Genomic DNA, 24,819 nt, shown 5'->3' with positions numbered 1-24,819 from the left:
ACCATGAAAGCGAAGCGTCGGTGAATCTGCTAGGTGCCCTTATTTTGTTTGTTACTAAGGCCCTTTTCATGAATTTCAAATCCATCCGGCTTTCCGAACCTTGAATATAGGAAGTTGAAAGAACAACTCCCTTTGACAATGTTGCTTTTTCTGATTTGATTACTGATATTCAGAAGATCAAAGAATCGGTGTACTGAGGGAGCCTTTGGGAATATAAGATTCTGGTTTCTCAAATCTTCGTCAAAACCGGAGTATCCAGCTATTTCTTCTAATGTGGGAGTAAGCTCGAAATCAGAGAAGCGAAAGACATTGTGAACAGGGTCCCAAAAATTCACTAGTGCCGTAATCAAATCATCGCGTGGTTTAACTTTCATAATATCTGTGAGAGCTCCCAAATACTTAATGACCTATTTCTGACCATCTCCTCCTAACTCATACCACCACATCTGAAGCCGAAATAGAAACTCATCTACATCTATGAACGGTGGATTTTGGATGGTACTCATTTTGTACCTGTGAGTGATTCTAATTAAAAAAAACCAAAATCAAGACTCATTTTGAAAAAAATCATTAATATTTCTAAAAAAAATATTCATAAAAAAATACTTTGATGAAGAAGATTTAAAGGCTTTGTTTGCTAACCGGCAAAATCTTTTTTTTTTTGAAAAGAAACGACCAAAGACGACTGTTCTTGCAAAAACAGCCTTCCGGCGCCCTTTTGGGGACATTCGGCATATTTTGGACAAGAATGACATCACATTTCTTATGACAACACAATGACATTTATGTACCCACATTTTTAATTATTTATTATCTATTTTTTTTTATTTTTTTAAATAGTTGGGGCCGATGTGGGTTGCCTATGTATCTCACATCCGGCGAGAATCAAACTTACGTAGTTCGTAATAATAAAACTATTTTTAAAAGAAACACAAAATTTCCTTCTTTTTTTTTTCAAACTTTCGGAAGAATTTCAACATATTTTGGAAATTATTTTTTCGAAAACAGCCAATTTTCTTTCTCGGTTCTCACATTGATTTTCCTTTTCTAACTTTTTCCTATAAGCTGGTCAACATGCAAATCCGAAACAAATGAATGCACAAGTAGCAAGTAAGATGCATCAGGATGGTCTTTTCATTTCGGGTGTACCTGTCCTAGACAGACCCAACCCCTGTGTTGAGTCTCCGAAGTCAAATGCACATGATGCAAACAAACGTTCTTACTAGGGATCCGACATGAAGCTGAGTTATTCTAAGTGTAAAACCTGGGGTATACTGTTCTAGACCTGGCTTACCCAAGCGGACAGCTTGAGCCGAAGTGGGGGCAACGTACCAGGAGCACGAAAGTCTACCCAGCCTAGTTACTTGGCCCAACTTCGTTCTATTTGGTATGACTTCTAATAGAAAGGTGGGCCACACGCACATGTGCACCATAAATTCAGAAGACTCAGAAAGAAGAAGGGTTTCGTAACAGTTTAATATATAGTTCAGATAATATCAAAGCGGTAAAAAGCAACATTTCGCACATTAAGCACAAACATGAAAAAAATAATAAAGCCAAATATAACAGTTACTGTAAGCTCGAATTCTTAAACCCTGAACCAGAGATTCTGGATTCGTTCCCCAGCAGAGTCGCCAGAGCTGTCACAACAAGTAAGTCTCAGATTCAAATAACCAAGTATTGAGATCAATCCAGAAACCAGTAGAGTACTGACTTATTCAACAAACTTCACACCCACTCAAAACTAAATCCAATCCACTTCAAACACTCAAATGAACCAAAATAGATTTGACAGATTGAAAATTTGAAAATCGAAACAAGAGAGATCAATGAAACAGTAAACTAGGATTCATTTGAGGAATTCGAAATCTAAGAAATCGCCAAGGTAACTTAATGAAACAGTAATTTCTACAGCTGCCTGGTATTTTTCAGAATTTCTCTCTATATCTATCTCTGTATGTTTCAATCTTAAAATCTCTGTCTTCTCAATATTTTTAGAAATTCTTCCTTTCTTTCCACTCTGTATTTTTCAGTATTTTCAGAATGTTCTCTCCTCTATTTCTTAAGCTCTATCCCTCTTAGAATGTTTTTGTATATCTCTTCGAATCCCCCCTTTGTCTCTGATTTTCAGCTCCCTTAAATGGGCATTTAATTAGTGCACTTTCCACTACCAATTCAACTTTTCATTTCTTTTATTATCCACTTAATTGTCCACTCAATTATCCACTCAATTAGTGCTTTTGGTTAATTCGATAATGCAAATACTACCCTACCACTATTAGGAGCTTCTCAATTAGTGACCACTTGCATAAACTTATACTAATCAGTTGATTATTATACACATTCAACCAAATTATTGAACTAATCCTAGTTATTCTACATAAGTGATTAAACGAGATACCATTACAAAGTTTTCTGATATCCTAATTATACGAAACACATCCACAAAACCAATCTAAATAAATAAACAGTGAACCGAAATAGTTTATACCAGAGTACTGACCGAATTTTTATTGACCAGGAAAAGAAAAAGAGATGAGAAAGACGAATATCAGAATAAAACTAATGTAAATAAACAAAGACTAAGAGAAAACTTACCGGACAGGCTCGAACTTGGGTTTGGCTTTGATAATGTGACTCACCCCAAACTGATGCTAATCATTTGTTCTTTATCAAGAACAAATGAACAACATCGGTTTTGTAGTGAGTCAACCTTCTAATCACAAAAACTAGAGGCTTGGATCGATGCATGTCCTCAGGCTCAACGGAAACTGATTTTGAACTTTTAGTTTCGAACTTAGATTTAAAATTCGACGAGTTCTGGTCAGATTCGAAGGAAACCATTGATGGATTTGGTATGAGGAAGTTATGGGGGTTGTGTGATGTTAATTTGGGAGTGATTGGGGTAACATAGGGTTTGGGGTTCAAACATCGATCGAAGATTCGACGAGTTTGGCCGTGAATCGAAGGAAACGGTTTGGGGATTTGGGATGGGGAGATGAAGGAGAATCGATGGTGTTAATTTGGGGCTTTTTGGGCCACCGGAACCGCCGTGAGGCGATTTCCGGTGGGCGGACGAGGGTGGTGTGCGGTGGTGCATGTTCTTGGTCTCTGAAGAGATGAGTATGGGGGGGGTGTTTGGTATATTAAATTAATCATTTAATTTGGGTCGTTGGATGATGGGAATCCAACGGCTCCGATTAACTTTCTGATGAAACAGGGTCGTTTTGTGTAGTAACTGGGTGGTCCGGGTATGGGAATGAGTCGGGTTGTGGGGAAAGTTTGGGACTGTCCGATCAAATAAAATTGACGGGCCTGATCAAAACGTGTCCAAACGACGTTGTTTGGTTCTGGTAGGGGTGGAATGAGTAGGGAATGGGTTGGGCTGGCCTGGGGATCAGGTGTGGCTGAGTAATTGTTTGGGCTTGGGGATCTTTTGGCCCAGATTTGATCTCCTCTATTTTATTAACTCTTTTTTTTCTTTTCTTTTCTTCTTTTTCTTTCAAAAATTTAAAACTAAAATCCTAATTAAATTATAAAACATCAAATTAACTTAAAAATACTAATTAACTCTAACTAATAATTATCACAAATAATTAAATGCCAAATTAAAAAAAAATCACACAATTTGACTAAAATTACAAAAATATGTTATTATTTTTTTAATTTTCATTTTTGTAAAACACCTAATTATTAATTAATTCCAAAAAATGTGAAAATCAAATCTTAAATGCAAATGCTATATTTTTGTATTTTTAATGCATTAATAAAATTAAATATGCACACAAATATATGCAAACAATCAGGAAAATCACACAATAATTCCTAAAATAACACATAATTAAAGACAAGACATAATTTTGGGAATTATTTTGGAGTAATTCGTATGAGGTAAAAATTATGTGCTCACACCTATCAGTCGCGAACAACGATAAAATCACAAGTACTCGCCGACTTCGTAACCGACTTCAATGCAAAGATAATCCTGAAGTCGAAATGGAGCCCGTCCAAACCTCCCTCCAAACAGAAGATATCTGTGTCCTATACACCGATGGCACATCCAATGCACTGGGGTCCAAACTAGGACTCGCACTCGAAGTCCTAACAGGTGAAATGATTCGCCAGTCCATAAGATGCCCGGATATGACTAACAACGAGGCCGAGTATGAGGCTGTAATTGCAGGTCTAAGACTAGCACTCAAATATGGAACAAAACGGTTAAAACTGCACTGCGATTCCCAGCTCGGAGTCAATGAAGTCACGAGGACTTTCCAAATCAAGGAACAAAGGTTGCAAATGTACCAGACCGAAGCTACTGCCCGAGTTCGACGAATGTCATCTCGACCAAATCCCACGGGCACAGAATGTCGAGGTAGATGGCCTCGCGAAACTAGGCGCAACCACCAAAAGCATCACAATCAGCGACAAAAACTTGGTCCACCTCCTAAACTCATCGCTAGACCAAGTCGAGGTAAGAACCATAAGCCTAACTTGCTATCCCTTGTTTGGATAGAAAACTTTTAAAGTAAATTCTACATTTCTCAAAATTATTTTTAACTTCATATTCTCCTCAATATACATCTAAAATTTGTCATCATTTTTATAATTTTCCAGCATCTCCAACATGACAACAACCATAGTTTAAGACCAGACAAAACCGCTATATTGTGAGTGTGAGAATTAGAATTTGCATAGGATACGAAGAAGGCAACTAAAAGAACTTCCCTATTCTCTTTGCCCCACATTAATGAAATTAGTTTTCCTCCAAACAAAAGATAGTTACGACATTTTATAAATTTCAGCATGGGGTTTTCAATTTTGTTGGTTGACTTTTGGGTCAAAGGAGATTTCTTTTCCCCTTCAAAAGGTGAGAGGAATATTGTTTAGCTGTCCTAAAAAGTTGGGTTAAGGTGTAATTTATTTTACTTTAATAATAATAATAATTAATAAGTCTCTCGCAGGTGAGATCATAAATCTAATTGTAGCATCACACCAATACAAATTCTGGTTACACGTGTTATTAAAAAAGGGGGCCTCTGGATGGTACGACGACAAAATAAAAGAATCTTAGTTTAGAATTGCATTTTGGCCTTTGATTGTGCGGGGCGAGGTGGTGAAAGGAGGAGCACCAGAACCAGAAAGTTGGAGACATAAACATACAAACCAAAATATACAAACTACTCCGTATAACAAACACGCAGAGAAAGAAGCATTCCGTGTACTTTGGCTCTAGGTTGGGGAGGCTCTTTGCCTTGTCCGAAAGGTCAGGGTCAAGGCAAGAGGAGACGAAACAGGAACAAGTCCCGTGCATCTATGGAAACGTGTTCCACACTGAACTTTCCACTTTCTATCAAAATATCACCATTTTCATGACCTTTGACATTCGCGATTCTCAAAATCTGAATTCGCCTCTATTCTCTCCCCTTACCTTAATGGTCTTCTGAGTCCCCTTCCCTTCCCTCAGGGTTTCTTCATTTCTTATGCTTCTTTCCCATCTCCAGGTAACTTTCTCTCTCTCTGATGTGTATTGGTGTTGAGATGATTATTTTCTTGTGAATAGTTTATGTTGCTGTTATGATGTGTGTTTGTTGAAGCTTTGACACGTTTAATTTGATCATTTGGGCCTATAATTACCACTTCAACTTTTTTTTATTTATAGATTCTTCTTCTAGGTGTGGATGAATAGATTTAAAAGTTTAGCTAGCCATATTGATTTTATTCAGCTAAGTAAAATTGAGATGTCGTCGTGATTTGTGGCATAAGAATTCAAAAATTGAATTAACAAATTTCAACATTTCTAGATTTTGTAGACTTGCCTTAGAAATTTCTTCTGCCTAGTCCTTTAATATCAGAGTTTGGAGATAATTCACTTTCCTTTCTTTTATGCTGCTTATCTTTCATCTTCTGACCAGATTATCTGCTAATACATGCTTTTATGCACTCTTAATTAAAAACGAATTAATTGCTTGTTGTCTTATTTTTTTTCTGTTATTTTGTATAGGTGTTGTTTGGTATTGTAAGCCATGCCGACATATACAGCAATAGCTATGGATAGATTAATAGAATCCGGGGGCTCAAAATCCATGGCAACTTCCAAGAGCATTCCTGACTCGAAGTTTGCGAGGAGGAACAGCACTCCTAATTCAAGTATTGATAGGAGCAAGAACGTTTCTACTTCAAAACTAGAAAGAAAAACTGTTGAGTCTAATGTAAAGTTGGATGGTACAAATTGTAAGCCCTCTGTCATAGTAGATAGGAAAGACCACTGGACTCAATTATCTCCTGCACTATACACAACTCCCAAGCCAACGCCACTTCCAGATTCTCCTTCATCATTTCCTCCATCACCCTACATAATCAATCACAAGCGTCGAGGTCCACGGCTTTCAAAGAGTTTCGCCGAAGATGATTTCGGCACTCAACAACAAGCTCTAGGTGGAGAGAAGATAGATGAGAATGTAACTGACACGGAGAAGGAGCTTCCCAGTATATCTATTGATGATTCTTCCATTTCTAGGGAGACAGTTAATTGTGCGAAAGAGGATAATTTACTAGTCACTACTGATAATCTGGTTAATGTTGGTGAAGTGAGTGACCTCTGTAATGGGGATCTTCTTCACCAAGATTTGCCTAATGGTTCAGCTGGGCAAAATGGTACGTTGAAGTCTGTTGCATTCAATTTGCAGAGAGGTGGTGAAGCTGATGATTTCTTTGACCCCCAGGAATCTTTGAGTGTCAAGAGTAATGGTGAGAGTGAGAATAATGGTGGATTGCAGCGCTCTGTAAGTGCCATGACTCCGTTGGGAGAATTTTATGATGCGTGGGAAGGTAGTCACCTTTTCATTCTGATAATTTTCATGGTTATGTCTTTCTATACTTATATATTTCTATTGAACTGAGGTGTTTATTTGTTCCTATTCCACTAATGGTTTGACTGTTTTCTTTGCTACCTGCTTTTTCTTCCTTTTCTTTTTCCTAGCTGTCAACTTGGTTTTCATGTCTTTTTCCTGATGTATAGACGTAGGATTTACATTTTTCAGTCAACTATGAAAGTTTTTGTATTCTATGTAAATACCTTGACGATTGCGTGCCTTTTTCTAATCTTTTTAATAAGTAATTGACTATTATATGTTATTACCACGACTTAATGTAATTCTATTATGACACAATTTTTGGTTTCCTTATTCGCATCCTCAGAACTATCTTCAGAGAATGGGCCACAGATACCTACACATGATTTTGAAAATGAGCTGCGAGAAATAAGATTGAGCTTATTAATGGAAATTGAAAAGCGAAAACATGTAGAAGAAGCTCTAAGTAATATGCAAACCCAGTGGCAAAGGATTCGTGAACGGTTATCCCTTGTGGGGTTGAACTTCCCTCCATGTCCTGTTGCTGGAGATGGATTGGACAATGAACGGCTAGATGATCAGGTGGAAGATTTGTTTCAACAAGTCCACATCGTTCGGTTTGTATCAGATTCCATTGGAAGGGGAATAGCAAAGGCTGAGGTGGAGACAGAAATGGAGGCTCAAGTTGAGTCGAAGAACATTGAGATGGCTCGACTATGGGACAAGTTGAATTATTACGAAGCTGTAAATCGAGAGATGTCACAGAGGAATCAGGAAGCTCTAGGTGAGTTTATGTTCCATGTTACTACTTATAATTTGAGGCCATGTTATGTTGCACATTCAAAATAGGTGTATGCATGTTCTTTCGGCATTGTTTTGACAAATGCTTAATGAGAACTTTCATTTATTGTTTATACTTCTGTTTCTATCCATCTTTGACTTGTTGCTTCCACTAGATAGGTATGCTGATCGGTAACAACTAGGTCCTTAACCTTTCTTACTTAGTCTAACTATAGTTTTAATTGGGATATTGGTCATGTCCAATGGCAACTTCGTCTTATTTGAGATTTGTGAAAGAATTAGAAGTTATGTTGGCATCTGCTATTATATAGAAAAAATACTCTGTTCAATTTGCAAATTCAACTGTCAGCATTGAAACCGAGAAACAAGACAGGGCCCAAAATAAACATAGTAATCTAATAATTCGTTTCCATTAGAACAAATGTAAGTTAAGCATAATGCAGATATGGTGTTTTTCTCTCCAACTGATCTGATGCATAAATTCATCATTTGGTGGTTTCCTCTGAACTGCAAATGTCTTCCCCACTGTTCCATGCCAAAAGTTTATGTTTTGTCTTTAGTGCATCTAGAATAATGTCTTGGGCTGTCGGTTATTTTACACCCAAACTTCATTGTGCACTTTTACACAAATAAATGCAGTTTTTTTTCTGTGTTCTTTTCTTAAAAGAATAACATGGCATATGGCCGATACACATTTCTCCAGCAAACATTAAACATAGACTTGATTTTAGTTCTCATATCTATAATCGTGATAGTCAAAGTAGGACAATTATTTCTGAACCAAGAGGGAAAAGTACTAAGATGCAAGACTATTGACTGCTTATTATTTGTCAAATTAGATTGTATGCACGTATGTAATCCGATTTGCAGAAGTTTATGAAAGATCAATATTGAGGTTAGTGACTTCCTTGCTAACATTCGACTTACATCAGGAGTAGATTAGTTCATAGGGAATTTTGTAGGTAGTGTGTCCAGAGGCGAAGCCAAGGTTTGAAGTTCTGAACTTGCTACCGAACCCAGAGCTCGTTTTAGTTACACTTGGTAGGTTCGAATTAAATAGTTTTACATATTTAATAAATTTCCTAATACAAATACATGATCTAAGCAAAAGCTAGTCGGTTTATCCGAACCCGTAGGTAATACTGTAGTTCCGTCCTGAGTGCGTCCATCCAATACCTTACAGATTTAGTTATGTTTCCCGAGTGACAACTGCTCAGGCTGCTGCTCTTATTATGTAGTTGGTACCTGCGCTCCGTCAGGGTAAATTTTGTGTACAAATGACCTTTTCTTGTGCTTTTTTATTGGTTGGAAAGATATCAACCAGCATATTTGGGAGAATGACAGTTTCTCTGTTTCTGCTGGACCATGTAGAGACTGCGCGGCGTCTTAGGCAAATAAGGAAGAGAAGGCAGAAGAAATGGATATGGGGGTCGATTGCTGCTACAATTACACTAGGCTCTGGTGTCCTAGCCTGGTCTTACTTTTCTGCTGAAAGAGCGTCATCTTCTTCAAATCTGTCTCATAGTCTTGAGGGTGATTCCACATCAGAACTATGAGTTCTCAATGAATAGGTTAAGGCGTGCTTATTATACAGGGAAATAAGGAAGCAGGAGATCAATCTTTACTGTCTTGTGAATATCTCATATATTCTTTTCCTTTTTAATACATAAAGCATATTTCTGCTATTGCACATGTACAGTTCCTTGAAAATAAATAAAGCATTTGCTCTGGGTTTGTTAGCACGACTGTGAAATGGTTCAGATAACTTTTCAGTTCTTGGTGTTGGAGGGAACGTTTTCTTTGTGAAATTTGCAGGCTTGGAGGAGAAAATGCCCCTTAGAGGCAGCTTGCTTACAGATTCTTGATTAGATTTCTTCAGCTGACGGAAAAGTCAACTTTTGTTCACTAAAACTCCACAGTAGTGCTTTCCAGTTTGCATTCGTTAGAAATCAATGGAGTACAATTATTTTGTTTTGCTAAGAGTAGCAACAGCTGATACCATTGGACTTGCTGCGTTGATGCCAGTTAAAGGAAAGGCGAAGGTATGTCACTACTACAATGACACTTCCTTGGAGTTCGAGATCATATGTTGTATGGTGATCCTCAAAATGACCCTTTGAGGAAAACTAATTAAGGTCCCATGGTAGGTACTGTCGTGTTAAGAAGTAATTACAAAAAAAAACTCGAGCTTCACGTCGCATTGAATGGAACTAGAAAACAAGAAATAACCCGAGAAAATATCCTTTAGAGCTCTGTTTGGTACGGCTCAACATTTCTGGTGTTTGATGATTAGACGAAAGATATGTGCAATATTGTACTAATTGAATTTTTGTCAGAAACTAATGAGTTTTCGCAGAACTAACATGAGTTTTTAATCAAAACAGTTACTGATTATCCGTTGTCCTTCTATGCTTGTAATCTAAATTATCTATCTCGTATTTGAGTCGGTGACTGTTTTGGTCCTAACTAACAGAAGTTGCTCTACATCGAAAAAATAATGATGTTATCATCAAGTGACCACGTGAACTTTCCAATTGCCTAAAATGGAGGCCCCAATAACTAAACACTATCATGCCTTGCAACATGATCATGCTAGAAAGCTGAAGAATTAGAAAATGACTGCAGTTACAGCTTTGATAGTGTACACTGAACTAAACGGAATATATTAAGCTTGAAAACAGTAAACGAACTGTTGGAGACATGCGGATCACGGGATCAGATGGGGAATTTATTAATTTATTTTGAAGTTGGCAGCAGCAAGAGTGAGCAATGTTCATCTTCTCCCCAAATTCTTTACTGAATTATACTAGCTTCATCTTCTTCCTCAACTCCTCACCTCCAACAAGTAGAGAATAGAAATTTAGTTTCCAAAGCTTGGGTGCTAATGTCTGTTAATGGTTGGACCAAGATGGCTAAAACCTATTTGCTTAAAGGACCATATTAGTCACAAGTATGATCAGGATGGATATTTTGGTTAAAAACATAAATTCAAATCGGCATTTTTTATTCTAATAATTAAAAATTTCAAGATGATATGCCATACTATTTGACCTCTGACTGATCCAAGTCTTTGGGATATGAATTTGATTACTGTATGTCCTTTAAAAGACCACCTGAAACGAAGCAGAAGATTTGAGTCTCATAGTGTAGGCCTAGCAGGTACACAATGACCAACTGAATCCAAGAGGGTTAAGATAGCAGGTACACAATGACCAACTGAATCCAAGAGGGTTAAAATAGCAGGTACACAATGACCAACTGAATCCAAGAAGGTTAAGATGGTACCAGATTCTGTCTGCGATTTCATTGACGAGTGTGATACAAGTTTGGTATCACTTTATCATCTACACTAACTTTTCAACAGCTGATTACCTACTGGTGAGTGTAGGGCCAACTGGGGGGCCATTCAAAAGTTGGATGGCTCCATACCTTTGTGAATTTGTGATACACACCACTCCACCACGTCTTTTACCAAAAGGTAGGTAAATCTCGCCGCAGATGTCGCCTATAAATGCGTCCATTCGTTCACCGCCAAACGTTTTAAAACAAACCAAGTAGGACATACTAGATTCATTTGCATTCATTGCCGTGCCGTAGACAACAACAACAATAACCCAGTATAATCTCATACATCTAGGAGGGTAGTGTTTACGCAGATCTTACCCTACCCTGAGGTAAAAAGGTTGTTTCCAAATAGACCCTCGGCATCCTTCCCTCTAAGAACTCCCCACCTTGCTCTTGGGGTGACTCGAACTCACAACCCCTCGGTTGGAAGTGGAGGTTGCTTACAATCAGAGCAACCCCTCTTGTCTCATTCACTGCCGCAGACCTCCGCTAAAATTTGACCGATGATCAACCCCACTTCCCTCTTTTCTTTGTTTCCGGTGTCGCACTGGGATCCCCATTAATTCGAATTAAAGTCGTGTAAGACCATTAAAAAGAAAATTACTTCCTGTCGGAATTTCTTTTATATTCAAAGCTCGAATTCAAAATATTTTATTAAGAATTGGTATTGAAGTTGCGTAAAGCACATTAAAAAGGAAATTGCTCTATATCAGAATTTCTTTTATACTTTGAAATCGAAATCTCCCATCCCACCATAACTCTGGGCTATTCCCACTTCCCCTTTAGTTTGCACCAATTTGAGTATTTGGTCATGAAAAGGAGTTGAGAGTGGTGTCTCTGACAATAAAGGAACTACACCCAATGGAAGAATTTATACTCATTCATTCGTACAATATTTGCATACACGGTAGAGTCTGGATTGCGAGAGTCAATCTATCCAATTTCTGTGTGGATTTTGTATGTCAATGTCTTATTTTTGAATAACTAAAATTATTATTATATATGTAAGTACATAAGTGGTGTTATTAAGATCATCTTTCATTATTTACAATGCTGACATTAATTATTATCGAAAGAGAGCGGGTACGGAAAATCAAAGAAAGAACGAGCTGCTGTCCTCTCGGACTGTGCACGGATCGGATCGGATCAGATCGAATTTAGCATATTTTAGATTCGGATTTCGGATTCTAGAAAATGCAATCCGAATTCGATCCAAATTATGTCGGATCGGATCGAATTTTAAAGTTTGAATTGGATCGGATTTCGGATCGTATTATTATGCCTCAAAGTTGCAAACTAATATGTTTGGATTAAAACATACCAATCCAAATTCGCTGAAATCCAAAATTTTAATAAACACGATCCAAAATCCGAAATCCGAAATTGAATGGATTGGTTCGAATTTCGGATATCCGATCCGAATGAACATGCCTAGTCCTCTCACATGGGCTGTTGAACTTGAATCCAATCCCTCCCTACCTTGATGTTCTTTAAGTTGTAGCAAGCCACATGGCGGGGTTACATGCCTTAAAAACCAATGATAAGGACAGGTAACTTTTGTTACGTCCAATTAAGCTTTATCCAAATTTGTGGAAAAATGCTTTCCATTTACATAGTTTTCATATCCTCGTGAATTGGCTGTGGTGCAGAGCTTTATAATGATATAAGAATCGAGTTTTCAACCAAATGTAGGAAAGACAAAGACATCGCCTGTATTATCTAAAACCTTGCAACAGATTATATTTGTATGGGCAGATAAGAGAGCTGTCACAATTCACAATGCTTCCAGAAAAATATTGGACCTCACATTAATTAGCCACAAAGTTGTGGTTTCTTTCTTAAAGTTTTACCATTCTATTTAATTTTGTGGTTGGAGAGGATATATAACTCCCTCTGGTTAATGTTACTACCTCTTTCCATAAAAACAGTGCTAATAATGGTTGGTTAATCACTATGTCACTTACGCGCATAATTTACTAATGGATTCTTGTGTAGGACAAAACTAAAGGTAAAAGGAAAAGCTACTTCACATATGGTCCCAGACATTAGTCTTTCCAAAATGGCCCTAACTCTTTTTTACAAAGGTGTCGGCAGTCTCTGCTTCGCTTGGTTAAAAATACATGACATTCTTTTAACCATGAAGGATAAAATAAAAAATTTAAAGTTAGTTGCTCTTTTTTTTTTGTAGAGCATACTAGACAATTTACCTTTTTGTTTGAAAATGAATGGTTCCTGTCTTCAAAGATACTAGCCATTCTTCCCTTTTTTGTTTTCTTATTATTATCCATCTCCCAAAACAACCTAAATGGCAGTCACTGTTACTTTCCTCTGATAGTTAATAATAGTGGTGGGGACTCATTTTGGACAAACTATTACAGAACCCCACACTACTCCGAGCTGCTAATAAAATGCTTTTTCATGCCTTCATTAGCCCATAATAATAATTCTCAAAACAAAAAAAGAGATGAAGAAGCATTTGGCTTCCGCAATTTTTCTAATTTTCTTGGTGCAGAATATCTGTTTCTTTGTTGAAGTAGAAGCAGGAGATGGCTTTATTAGGACTAGAGGGATTCATTTCATGTTAAATGGCGACCCTTTTTATGCCAATGGGTTTAATGCCTACTGGCTAATGTATGTAGCTTCTGACCCCTCTCAAAGATCCAAAGTTTCAGCTGCATTTAAAGAAGCTTCAAGCCATGGCCTTACTGTGGCTAGAACTTGGGCTTTTAGTGATGGTGGATACAAGCCACTACAATATGCTCCTGGCTCTTACAATGCAGACATGTTTAAGGTGTACAACTTATTTTGTTTTATCCTTATATATTATTGTTCTTTTGTATATTTCCAAAGTCTTAACTTTTGTGTAACTAATTGTAATTTGAAGGGGTTGGATTTTGTGATATCTGAAGCAAGAAGGTATGGAATGAAGGTTGTATTAAGCTTGGCAAATAATTATGAGAGCTTTGGGGGGAAGAAACAATATGTGAAGTGGGCTAGAAGTCATGGACAGTACCTCAATTCGGATGATGATTTCTTTCGGAACCCTGTTGTTAAGGGCTATTACAAGAATCATATTAGGGTAACCAGGAAATAGATCTCATCATTTTCCTTGGTTCTAATTGGTCATTTTAATTAATTTGACCATGACATTCATTAGTTATTTGTTCTTTACTATGCAGACTGTTCTCAACAGATACAACACCTTCACTGGAGTTGTTTACAAGAATGACCCTACAATCATGGCTTGGGAGCTTATGAATGAGCCTAGATGCACATCAGATTCTTCTGGAAGAACCATTCAGGTTCTTGTGCTTTGATTGTTTTTATCATCTTCATTATCTATGCATTTATCTAATTTTTTAAAGCAAAGAATTTAAATCAATGGCTCAACTTTTAAGAAGATAATCTTTTCTTGTTCGTTCCTCCTTTTTTTTTTTCTTCTTCTGAATTTTAAATAAAATTGGGATCGGGATTCGTTTTCTGCTTTGGTTGTTTTTACATTTTCTGCAAGTCAGATGCAGACAATTAAGCCTTGAAATACGGTGATAAATTGTGATATAGGATAAGTTTTAAAAAATCATGAATTATAAAGTGAGATTATATATATATAATACATAAACTATAATCTAGTGTTTGGTTTGTCGTACAAAAATATGGGATATGTGACTTAGCATAAAGCTATAGTATTTGGTTTCGCAAAAAAAATTTAAATTTCAATTTTAACTTTGAATTTCAATCCTTCAAGTGTTGGGTATTTGAGGGTAAAAATAGCACGGTATAGCCAGTTTTCGGACTGGTCATTCAAAAATAGCCAGCGTTTACGAAGTCAATGAAAAATAGCCACTATTTTGCTGCAACAGAGATCGGTTCAGCATAATATACTAGAGTTCGGTGCACCTGTGTATGAACTCCAGCATATTATGCTGGACCGATATACTTTGTTGACTCCAGCATAATATCCTGGAGACTGGAGCACTGGTGCTCCAAACTCCAGTATATTATACTGGACAATTATACTTGCTGGAACTCCAGTATATTATGCTGGAGTTCTATTGTACTTATACTGGAACTCCATCATATTATGCTGGAGTTCCAGCATACTTATCCTAGAACTCCAGTATAATATGCTGGAGTTCAAGCATACTTATGCTGGAACTCCAGTATAATAGACTGATGTATTTTTCGGATTTTAAACAGTGTTTTCGCTCAAATTTATCTTTACATATAAAGTGGCTAAATTTCGATTACTTTTGAAACATGACTATTTTTGAACGACCCGTTGTAAATCTGGCTATTTTTGAATTTCTCCCCCATATGAGGGCCTAATGTAATGGATGCCTAGATTTTCAAAAATACCCCCTTCTTAGTAATTAATAGTACTATGGATGTTGGTGCATATCATAAACACCACAGAGCCTTATATGAACACCAAAAGCACGGGTATTTAATAAGAAATTGTTATGATGCCTAATACGAATATATATAAGTAAGGGAAAACAATATTGTATATTAGATATGTACATTTTAAATTCAAGCCGAAAACAACAGATTCAATAACCCTCAAAGCATTAGATTCAAATACATCCCCTTGAATTTAATAAGAGAGTGGCATGGTTAATTATTAGAGTACCGAGAAAGTTCTCCATTAATTATCATCCAGGGTAGCTCCTCCTAGGTTACTTCACATAATTGACTAGAAATTAATGTCTTTTCAAGTGCACCTCATTTATTACTTCTGATGTCCTAATGCAAGAATTAATGTTTTCTAGAGGGAAACAATATGAAAAGGATTTATGCTGAGTTTAATTTCTTTGTGTGCAGGCCTGGGCAACGGAGATGGCTTCTTATGTTAAGTCTATTGACAGAAACCATTTATTAGAAGTTGGCTTAGAAGGATTCTATGGGCAATCAACTCCTCAGAGGAGGACTCTGAATCCTAATTTTGACATAGGAACTGACTTCATCGCCAACAATCGCATACCTGGCATTGATTTTGCCACTGCTCATGCTTATCCCGATCAATGGTAAACTTTTCAGAACCACATTGCACATTAGAATAATATCCTTACGGAGACTACATCACCTTTTTTAGTCATCTTGAAAAATGGAAGTGTTTTCTGTGGTCGTCTCATCTAAAAGTTTAAACTTTTAAAAAAGGTGACACTAATTATCGAATCAGCAATCTTGAGTTCAAGTTTCACCGTCACCTAAAAACAAAAATACTTCACGTGCTTGACCAAGGAAAAAGAATCAAGACTGCACACAGAGGCGGAGCCAGGATTTGAACCTTATGGGTTCGGGATTGTTATCATTTTAAGCTACTAGGTTCTAAATTAATAATTTGTATAAATTCGATAAATTTCTTAAGACAATTACAGGGTTTGAATAAAACCCACTCCGCCCCTGTCTGCACATGAGAGACGTGTTACAAAATGTCTCATATCTACTTGTAGATGAAGTTTGTTACATAATTTAAGAGTTTCATATGTAAAGTTATATTATGACAGGATAACAAACTCAAATGATCAAGCCCAGCTATCCTTTCTCAACAATTGGTTAAACTCCCACATTCAAGATGCTCAATATATTCTCCGAAAGCCATTGCTGATCACAGAATTCGGGAAATCTTGGAAGGATTCAGGTTTCAGCTCCTACCAGAGGGACCTTCTTTACAACACAGTGTATTACAAGATATATTCATCAGCCAAGCGCGGGGGAGCAGCAGCTGGAGGGCTCTTCTGGCAACTTTTAAGTGAAGGAATGGACTCATTTCGCGATGGATACGAGATAGTCTTAAGCCAGAGTCCTTCAACTGCAAATTTAATAGCTCAACAATCTCATAAGCTGTACCAGATTAGGAAAATATTCTCAAGAATGAGAAATATTCAGAGGTGGAAGAGAGCAAAGGCTGCTAGAAGGGGTGATTGGACAGACAGGAACAGAGGAAGGCGAATTGGAAACTGATGATAAGCTTGCTATGTTGCAGTTTGAAGCTATAACTTCTGTTTTTAATGAAGTAGTATGTGTGACAAAAAAAACTGTCCTAAAGGATTTTGTATGCTATAGAAAATTCTGTTAAGTATTTGCAAAAATGCCTTTCTTTGAGATGATTATGGTTCATCCAGGTGGGTTAATAGATTACTTAGTAGTTGTTTTAAGTTTTAAGTAGTTGACTACTTGTGTTGTTATTTACTTGTTATGTAATTTGTCGCTTATATATCATGACAGGAAAGAAAGAGAAAAAGGAAAGAAGTCTCAACTTTCAATTTTTGAGTTATTCCCTATTATTAGTTACACTATGTAATTCAAAAGATTATTTGATCACGACCAACTATGCTTTACAAAAAGAATTAACCGGTCACTGAAAATACAATTCGGTCTGAAAGTTCGGAGTCGAATCCCACATACAACTACAACTGCTCAATATCATTAAGAAATACAAGTTCAAATAATTTTCTAGTTATAAAGATTGTAATTTTTATTTTAAACTAATTAATCAACAAATATTAAAAGCAGTAAAATTATCAACTAACAAAACTAAAGGTTGGAGACAAGATTAAGCAGGCCTAAGAGTTATGATTTCCCCAAGTCGGAATCATTCCCGCTACGCCTTATATAATTTTGCCTAAGTATACTCTACCGATCGTGAGTACTTCGGGTGTCGTAATTCTCTTCCGAGCAACTACCACAATTTACTAGGCATATTTTGCCGAACTACGCTAGCTGACACTAATTCACCACTCACTAAGATTGCACCAAGGTTTCGTTATTCCTAATCCCACCTTTAAACCCTCCGTATTGATTCCTCACAGACGTTAAAAGTGATGTTGTTCAACAACTACCTAAATATGTACCCTTTGCCAAGCAATATATACTAAATAGGCGCAATCAATTGATGGCCATTCAATCAACATCAATAAACGCGTAGTTGAACAAGTAGAGAAATCCAACGGCTCAATTATATAAATATGTAATATGAATTCATCCTACAAAAAGTTTCATCAAAACCTTAGATAATAAATTAGTTATTCATAATAGTATGCAAAACTACAATACAAGAATTCATAACCAATAATGAAAATAGAAAGAAGGAAGTATAAAACTCATAGAAGAATTCTCCGCCTTACTCCTAGCGTATTTCTGCCTCCTTAAGTCGAATCCCCTTTCAAAAATGTCCTCCTCTTCTTAGACATATTTAGGGAGTATTTATAGGCTAGGGTTGAAGTCCTTGAGTCCAAATCCGGGTCGGAGTCCTTTAATTCACGCACTTTTGATCACCAGGCTATAGACCTCGCGAGACCATGCTTATAGCGCAGTCAGCCTGGCCACAGAGCTGGCTACGCCTGGCCTATTGCGCAATCAAGCTAGCTATTGAGTTGGCTATGTTTGACCTGTAGCACGGTAAAGCTGGCTATGCTTGGCCTGTAGCCAGGCTTGGGTACTTGTGTTTTTGTACTCTTTTCTTGATTTTCATCCTCTTTTCGTGCAACTTTCATTCGACTCTTTCTTCTGATGCTCCTACACATAAAACAACATAATTTAGCTCAAATATCGCACATTTAATCATTAAATCAAATAAATATAGGCGAGTAATGTACTAAAAGTACAGTATTTTGGCCAAACATCACCACCCACACTGAGACATTGCTCGTCCTCGAGTCAACCACCAATTCATATTAACCTAGAGCACTTTATTTTCTTTTAGCTTATCTGAAGCACACTATATCTATGATTATAGTTGATAGCACAATTAAACTTTAGCATATGCCTTCAACACACACTTTCCTTTAAATTTATGACATGCTTCAAAAATTTATTCAACACCAAGACACATGCTTATAACAATCCTAGCCTCATAAACTGACTCACTATTATAATGCATTCGTGGCTTGAATATTCAACTTCGAAGAGAAATTTAATAATGTCTCCTATCCGTTGCGAAATCATGTGTCCTCACAATAAGAACAAAGGAGTAAGTCGAATTCACACACTCGAATCAAATATTCAAATATATTTTAGGGACTCAGATAAATCAAAGAAATTCCTCACTCTCACAAAAAAGTCACATGCATGCAAAAAGTACCATAGGCTTGCCCATTATGTAAACCTCTACTAATGTAGGCTTGCTCGATCTAAAATCAAGTAAGAATTTTTCATGATTGTAACATAGGCTACATGATGGGTAGGATATATTTTTGAAATAGTGGCTAATCCTCCTAAGCACTTTAACACATCACATACTTCTTTAAGCGCAAATTCTCCAATCCCATCTTCAATTTCACAAATAATATCATCCCAAGAGCTTTCCCCTCCTTTTTTAAGCACTACTTTACTTCACTCCTACTAGCAAGGACAATATATCAATTTATTCATCTAACATCTTTTGTTTTTTTTTCTCAACTATATATCTTTTTTTCTTTTGTAATTTTTCTCTTCTTTACATTTTTTTGCTAGTAGTGTTTTCTTTTATAAAATACGTGTACCTTTACTCTTTTAGTAGTTTCATTCAAAAGCCATCCAAGTTCCCTCCTTGCTTCTTCTATCGCTCATTTTACAATTAAAGTGTTGTAAGAGGTACAAGGATCAAAACAATGACAATTAAGAACAAATGGATATAGGCTTGTAACGTGGTTTCCAAATAAAAGTCTATAGGCTCAAAAGGGTTGACTAGAGATATATTTTATTTGTGGTAGGAATTAAGTTAAAAAAAGATAAAAAAAACCTAAAATCATTTTCAAACCAAGCAAAGCCTAGGATTTTGCTTCAACTCACATGCCGGGCAAGTTCTAGACTAAGTTACAATGACATGGACTATACAAGAAGATCTCACCACATATGGTACATGACTCACTAAGGACAGTTCCATTCTGACTCTCAAACAATTACAAGTATTCACGGAGCCACAAATTATTAAGCATTAAACACAAAGTGAGTAAGAGCCAAGAAAATGAGACATAGGCATCAATAAATATGCTATCTAACTAAACAAGGCATCATAAACAACTTCAAACCATAGGGAAGGTAATACACATGCTAAAGCCGAAATATGCTACTATCAAACAAGTCAAAAGAGCACCTAAAAATCTCATATTCCTTCTTTTATTCCCTAAATCCTATTTTACTATAATTTTTTTTTAAAAAACTACTATCCGGTTCAACTACGTCCCATGAAAAAGAACCGAGGTACAAAAAAAAAATACAAAAAATTATTACTACCCAAAGTAAAAAATTAAATTACATGTTTTTTTGGATTTTTCTGTTTTTTCAATTTTTTGTTTTTGTTTTTCTAGTTATACTTTAAAGCCTAAAGAAAATTGTTTAGGATATTCATCGTCGGGAAAAGTCCAATCTTTTATATTTTTCTAAAAGATAAAGTTATTCAATTAAACTAACACAACTAAAATAGCATAGAAAGTCATCCAGACAATCTCCTCACCCCACACATAAGATTGTGCATTGTCCCTAGTGCACACTATACTAATAAGAGAGTAAAAGAAACTCCTTGGTAGGTCAAAGGCCGAAGCACTAGCAGCTCATGGGATACTCAGACGTTTCCAAGGGTATTTTCCTTTGTGCGAGCACCCCACACTTAGTTCTAACCATCTAGCTTGTTGTTGCATCTTTTTAATATCTTTGCTTTCCATGCTCCTACAAAATAAAAACATGACACTATAAAATAATAAAATAATTGAAAAAACTAAAAATAAAAGAAAGCAGTAGAGTTGGGTTGCCTCCCAACAAGCGCCTGATTTAATGTTGCAACACGACGTGAATCACTTGTTGCCTTCACCTCGAGCTTATAAATTGAACTCCAAGTTTTGATTCAAGCTTATAATTGTGCTCTTGGGGTGGTGGAACGAATCTAACCTTCCAAGAAAATAATTTATTACTCTTCACTTCTTGAACTTTATGTGAGGTGTGTCATCCTGACTATCTGGCAAGAAAAATTCCAGAATGTAGACACCGTGTTCCTCATTCGTTGACTTCTCAATTGGCTCAAATGACTCTATTTCTATATCATCATCCAAACACAATGTGAAAAAAATACTTGGAGTGAGGACCAATGCGCTCAATACATACACTTCAGGTCTTTTCACATCCTCAACACCAATGACACTAGAGTCAACTAAATTTGTATCTAATGTCCTTGGCTGACTCTAGTATTACTTCTTCAATATCAGCATCCTCAAATTCTAGTTGGATAAATTGTTGGTGTTCTACTTTGACCTCCTCCATTAACACCTCAATTTCAGCATCTAATTCATACTCTTCTTGGCTACTATCCCCAATATTAGTTTGTTGAGCATTAAGTGCTTCAACCAATTGATTCACCTGTGCCTTTAGGTTGTGAATAGTAGCATCTTGCCTTTGTATGTGCAGTTGTTTCTCATTATTTTGTTCCACAAGGCATCATAGTATATCCTTGATCTCTTTCAGGTCATCATCCCTGGGTTGTTTGTTCCTATTAACTTCACAAGAATAAGTAGAACCATCATAGTAAGGGGTTGGGGGAGGATAAGAAATATAAGTATAACCATGAAAGTGACCATGTTGACCACCACACTTATCATACACATTCCACACGTAAGATTGAATTGGTGCACATAACTCACTCTCAGGGATATTTTTATATTTTTGCCATGAGTGGTTTCTTCCACTATATGCATAAATAGGATCAAAATTAAAATTACCAACATCATAGCTCTCATAATTCCAAGATGCCATGTCTCTCAAATAAAAAAAATTAAAAAAACATCAAACAATAAAAAATAAAATAAAAAGTTCAAACTTGAAACCTAGCAATATATACACCTACAACTACACCGTTAGTTCCTCGGCAACGTCGCCAAAATTTGATCATGCCCAACTATGCCTTATAAAAAAGACTAAGCGTCATTACAAATGCAATCTGGTCTAAAGTCCGGAGTCGAATCCCACAGAAAATTAAGGCTTAGCTCCAACTGCTCAATATCACTAAGAAATATAACTTCAAATAATTTTCTAGCTATAAAGATTGTAATTTTTATTTTAAACTAATTAATTAACAAATTCTGAAAGCAGTAAAATTATCAACTAACAAGCCTATGGGTTGGACAAGATTAAGGTCTAGAGTTATGATTTTAATTGTCGAAATCCTTTCCGCTACACCTTCTATAATTTCGCCTAAGTATTCTCTACCGATCGTGAGTACTTCGGGTGTTGTGATTCTCTTCCGAGTAACTACCACAATTTACTAAACATATTCTTCCAAACTATGCTAGATGACACTAATTCACCGCTCACTAAGATCGCACCAAGGTTTCGTTATAAGTAATCTCACCTTTAAAACCTTCGTATTTATTCCTTACAACCTCTAGGAGTGATGTTGTTCAACAACTATCTAAATATTTACGCTTTTCCAAGCAATACTACTAAATAGGCACAGTCAGTTTATGGCCATTCAGTCAACATCAATAAACTCGTAGTTGAACAAGTAGAGAAATCCAACGACTCAATTATTTAAAACGTAATAAGAATTCATCATACATAAGGTTTCATCAAAACCCTAGATAATTATAACGACTTGGCCGGTCGTTTTATAAATTTATGCCCCGATTCCCCTAATAACTGCATTTCCCGTGTTTGTTTATGCTATTGTAAGTTGTCGGGAAGGTTCGTTTTGGATTTCAGAATGTTTTGAGACACTTAGTCCCTAAATGAGAGTTTAAGCTTTAGAATCTGGACCGTAGTTGGAGCAGCGTAAAGACGGCTTCGAAATGGAATTTCGTCGGTTCCTTTAACTCCGTTGGGTGATTTCAAGTTTAAGGGCTTGTTCGGATTGTGTTTTGGAGGTTCGTAGCTTATTTAAGCTTGAAATGACGAAAGTTGAATTTTTGAAGTTTCCGGTTCGATAGAGAGATTTTGATCTAGGGGTCAGAATGGAATTCTGATAGTTGGAGTAGCTCCGTAGTGTTGAATGTGACGTGTGTGAAATTTTTTAGGTCATTCAGATGAGGTTTGATAGACTTTTTGATCGAAAGCAAATTTTGGAAGTTTTGGGAATCCTTAGGCTTGGATTGGAGAGCAATTTGTGGTTTTGGCATTGTCTGATGTGATTCAAGTGTTGGAATAAGTTTGTATGACGTTTTAGGACTGGTTGGCATGTTTGATTGAGGTTCTGAGGGCCTCGGGTTTGTTTCGGGTGCTGAACAGAAGTTGAATTTGGACTTAGGCAAAAATCTGAGTGCTGAACCTGTCATAACCGCACCTGCGTGTGTGTGACCGCATGTGTGGCATCGCAGAAGCGGATTAGTGACTGCAGAAGTGGAATTGGCCCAGGCTCCAGGAAATTGCAGGTGCGGCTAGGTGACCGCAAATGCGGGACCGCATATGCGGCCAAAGGACCGCATAAGCGGTTTCGCTAGTCAGAAAAAGGGAAATTTCGAGGGTTTGAAATCAAAACTTGGAAAAACGATTTGGAGCTCGGTTGAGGGTAATTTTGGGAGGATTTTGAAGAGAAAATAAGTGGGTAACGATTCTTAATCCCTTTCTAGTTATATTCCTATAATCTAATCTTAGTTTTGTCATTTAATTTCGGATTTGGGATGAAAATTGGGAAAAGTTGAGAAAAGTTCTTAGGCCTAATTTTGGGGTGTTGATAGAGGTTTTCGTATCGGATTTGAGAGATTTTGGTATGGTTAGACTCATGAGTGAATGGGTGTTCATAATTTATAATTTTTACCCGATTCCGAGATGTGGGCCCGAAGAGAATTTTGGGGCGTGTTCTTATTTTCTTGTCTTAGCTTTGTTTCCTTTAGCTAAATTAGTTGTTTGTAGTTGTATTTACGCATTGGTATTAATTTTACTAGATTTGGGCCACCCGGAGTTGGATACTCATGGCAAGAACGTGATTTTGAGTTGATTTTGAGCTGGTTCGAGGCAAGTGGCTTGCTTAACCTTGTGTGGGGGAACTCCCCTTAGGATTTGGTATTGTTGATATATGAAATGCTTTGTACGTGAGGTGATGATTGCGTACATGTGCTAATTATTGAAAATCCTATTTTCATTAAGTAACTATATTTGTGTTTTCTTCCCTGTTTATACTACTTGCAATTTAAGCCTACTGTCAGCTTAGGGAAGCATGTCTAATTGACTTAATTGCTTTACTTGCTCAAACGACTTTATTTGAATTTTGTGCAGCATGCTAGGTTAGAAATACCTGGTTTACCTTGGTATGAAATTTGGATTGAATTGAATATTCTTCATGTTGCTGCTGTGTGTTTACTTTGGGACTACAGGAAGACATCCCGGGAGACCCCCCTGCATGTTTACTTTGGGACTACGAATTTGTATTCCGGTAGATCCCCCTGCACAATTATATTGGAACTACGGGACTACAACCAGTAGATTCCCCCAGTACTGGGTATTTACATTTGGGACTACAGATCGGGATTCTGGTAGATCTCCGCGCACTATGAGTTGGACTGCGGGATGACACCCCAAAGATCCACTGGATATTTACATTTAGGGACTATAGGATGGTATCCTAGGAGATCCCCGATTGCTATCTCTGTGTGGAGTTATACTCTTTCTGTGATTTCTCTCTCTGTTGTAGTTATTGTTATTCTTATTATCCTGTGTTACTTTTTATATTTCATTTCCTTATATATGTATGTATATGACAGGTAGGGCCCTGACCTTCCTCGTCACTACTCGACCGAGGTTTGGCTTGACACTTACTGGGTACCGTTGTGGCATACTCATGCCCTTTCCTGCGTATGTTTTTCATGTGCAGATCTAGGTTCTTCGACTCAGCCCTACTATCCTTGAGGCGAGTCAATTC

The 24,819-nt window shown here is 36.8% G+C and overlaps 2 protein-coding genes across 2 annotated transcripts; both read left to right on the top strand.

Annotated features, from left to right (window-relative positions):
- The first annotated feature begins 5,087 nt into the window (after window positions 1–5,087).
- Window positions 5,088–9,391, top strand: LOC104214372 (uncharacterized). The gene is made up of 4 exons (XM_009764029.2): window positions 5,088–5,501; window positions 6,002–6,828; window positions 7,198–7,635; window positions 9,024–9,391. Exons 2-4 carry the CDS (start codon window positions 6,024–6,026, stop codon window positions 9,206–9,208), a joined length of 1,428 nt encoding a protein of 475 aa, XP_009762331.1. The 5' UTR covers window positions 5,088–5,501; window positions 6,002–6,023; the 3' UTR covers window positions 9,209–9,391.
- Window positions 9,392–13,273: 3,882 nt separating this feature from the next.
- LOC104214371 (mannan endo-1,4-beta-mannosidase 7) lies at window positions 13,274–17,117 on the top strand. Its single transcript, XM_009764028.2, has 5 exons — window positions 13,274–13,788; window positions 13,882–14,076; window positions 14,177–14,299; window positions 15,819–16,021; window positions 16,505–17,117. The coding sequence occupies exons 1-5, from the start codon at window positions 13,462–13,464 to the stop codon at window positions 16,959–16,961; spliced, it is 1,305 nt and encodes a 434-aa protein (XP_009762330.1). The 5' UTR covers window positions 13,274–13,461; the 3' UTR covers window positions 16,962–17,117.
- Window positions 17,118–24,819: the final 7,702 nt, after the last annotated feature.

Source organism: Nicotiana sylvestris, chromosome 2 (assembly GCF_000393655.2).
Source record: "Nicotiana sylvestris chromosome 2, ASM39365v2, whole genome shotgun sequence".
NCBI classification, from domain to species: Eukaryota; Viridiplantae; Streptophyta; class Magnoliopsida; order Solanales; family Solanaceae; genus Nicotiana; species Nicotiana sylvestris.
The sequence above is the reverse complement of the archived record's forward strand: the minus strand, read 5'-3'. Positions and strand labels throughout refer to the sequence as shown.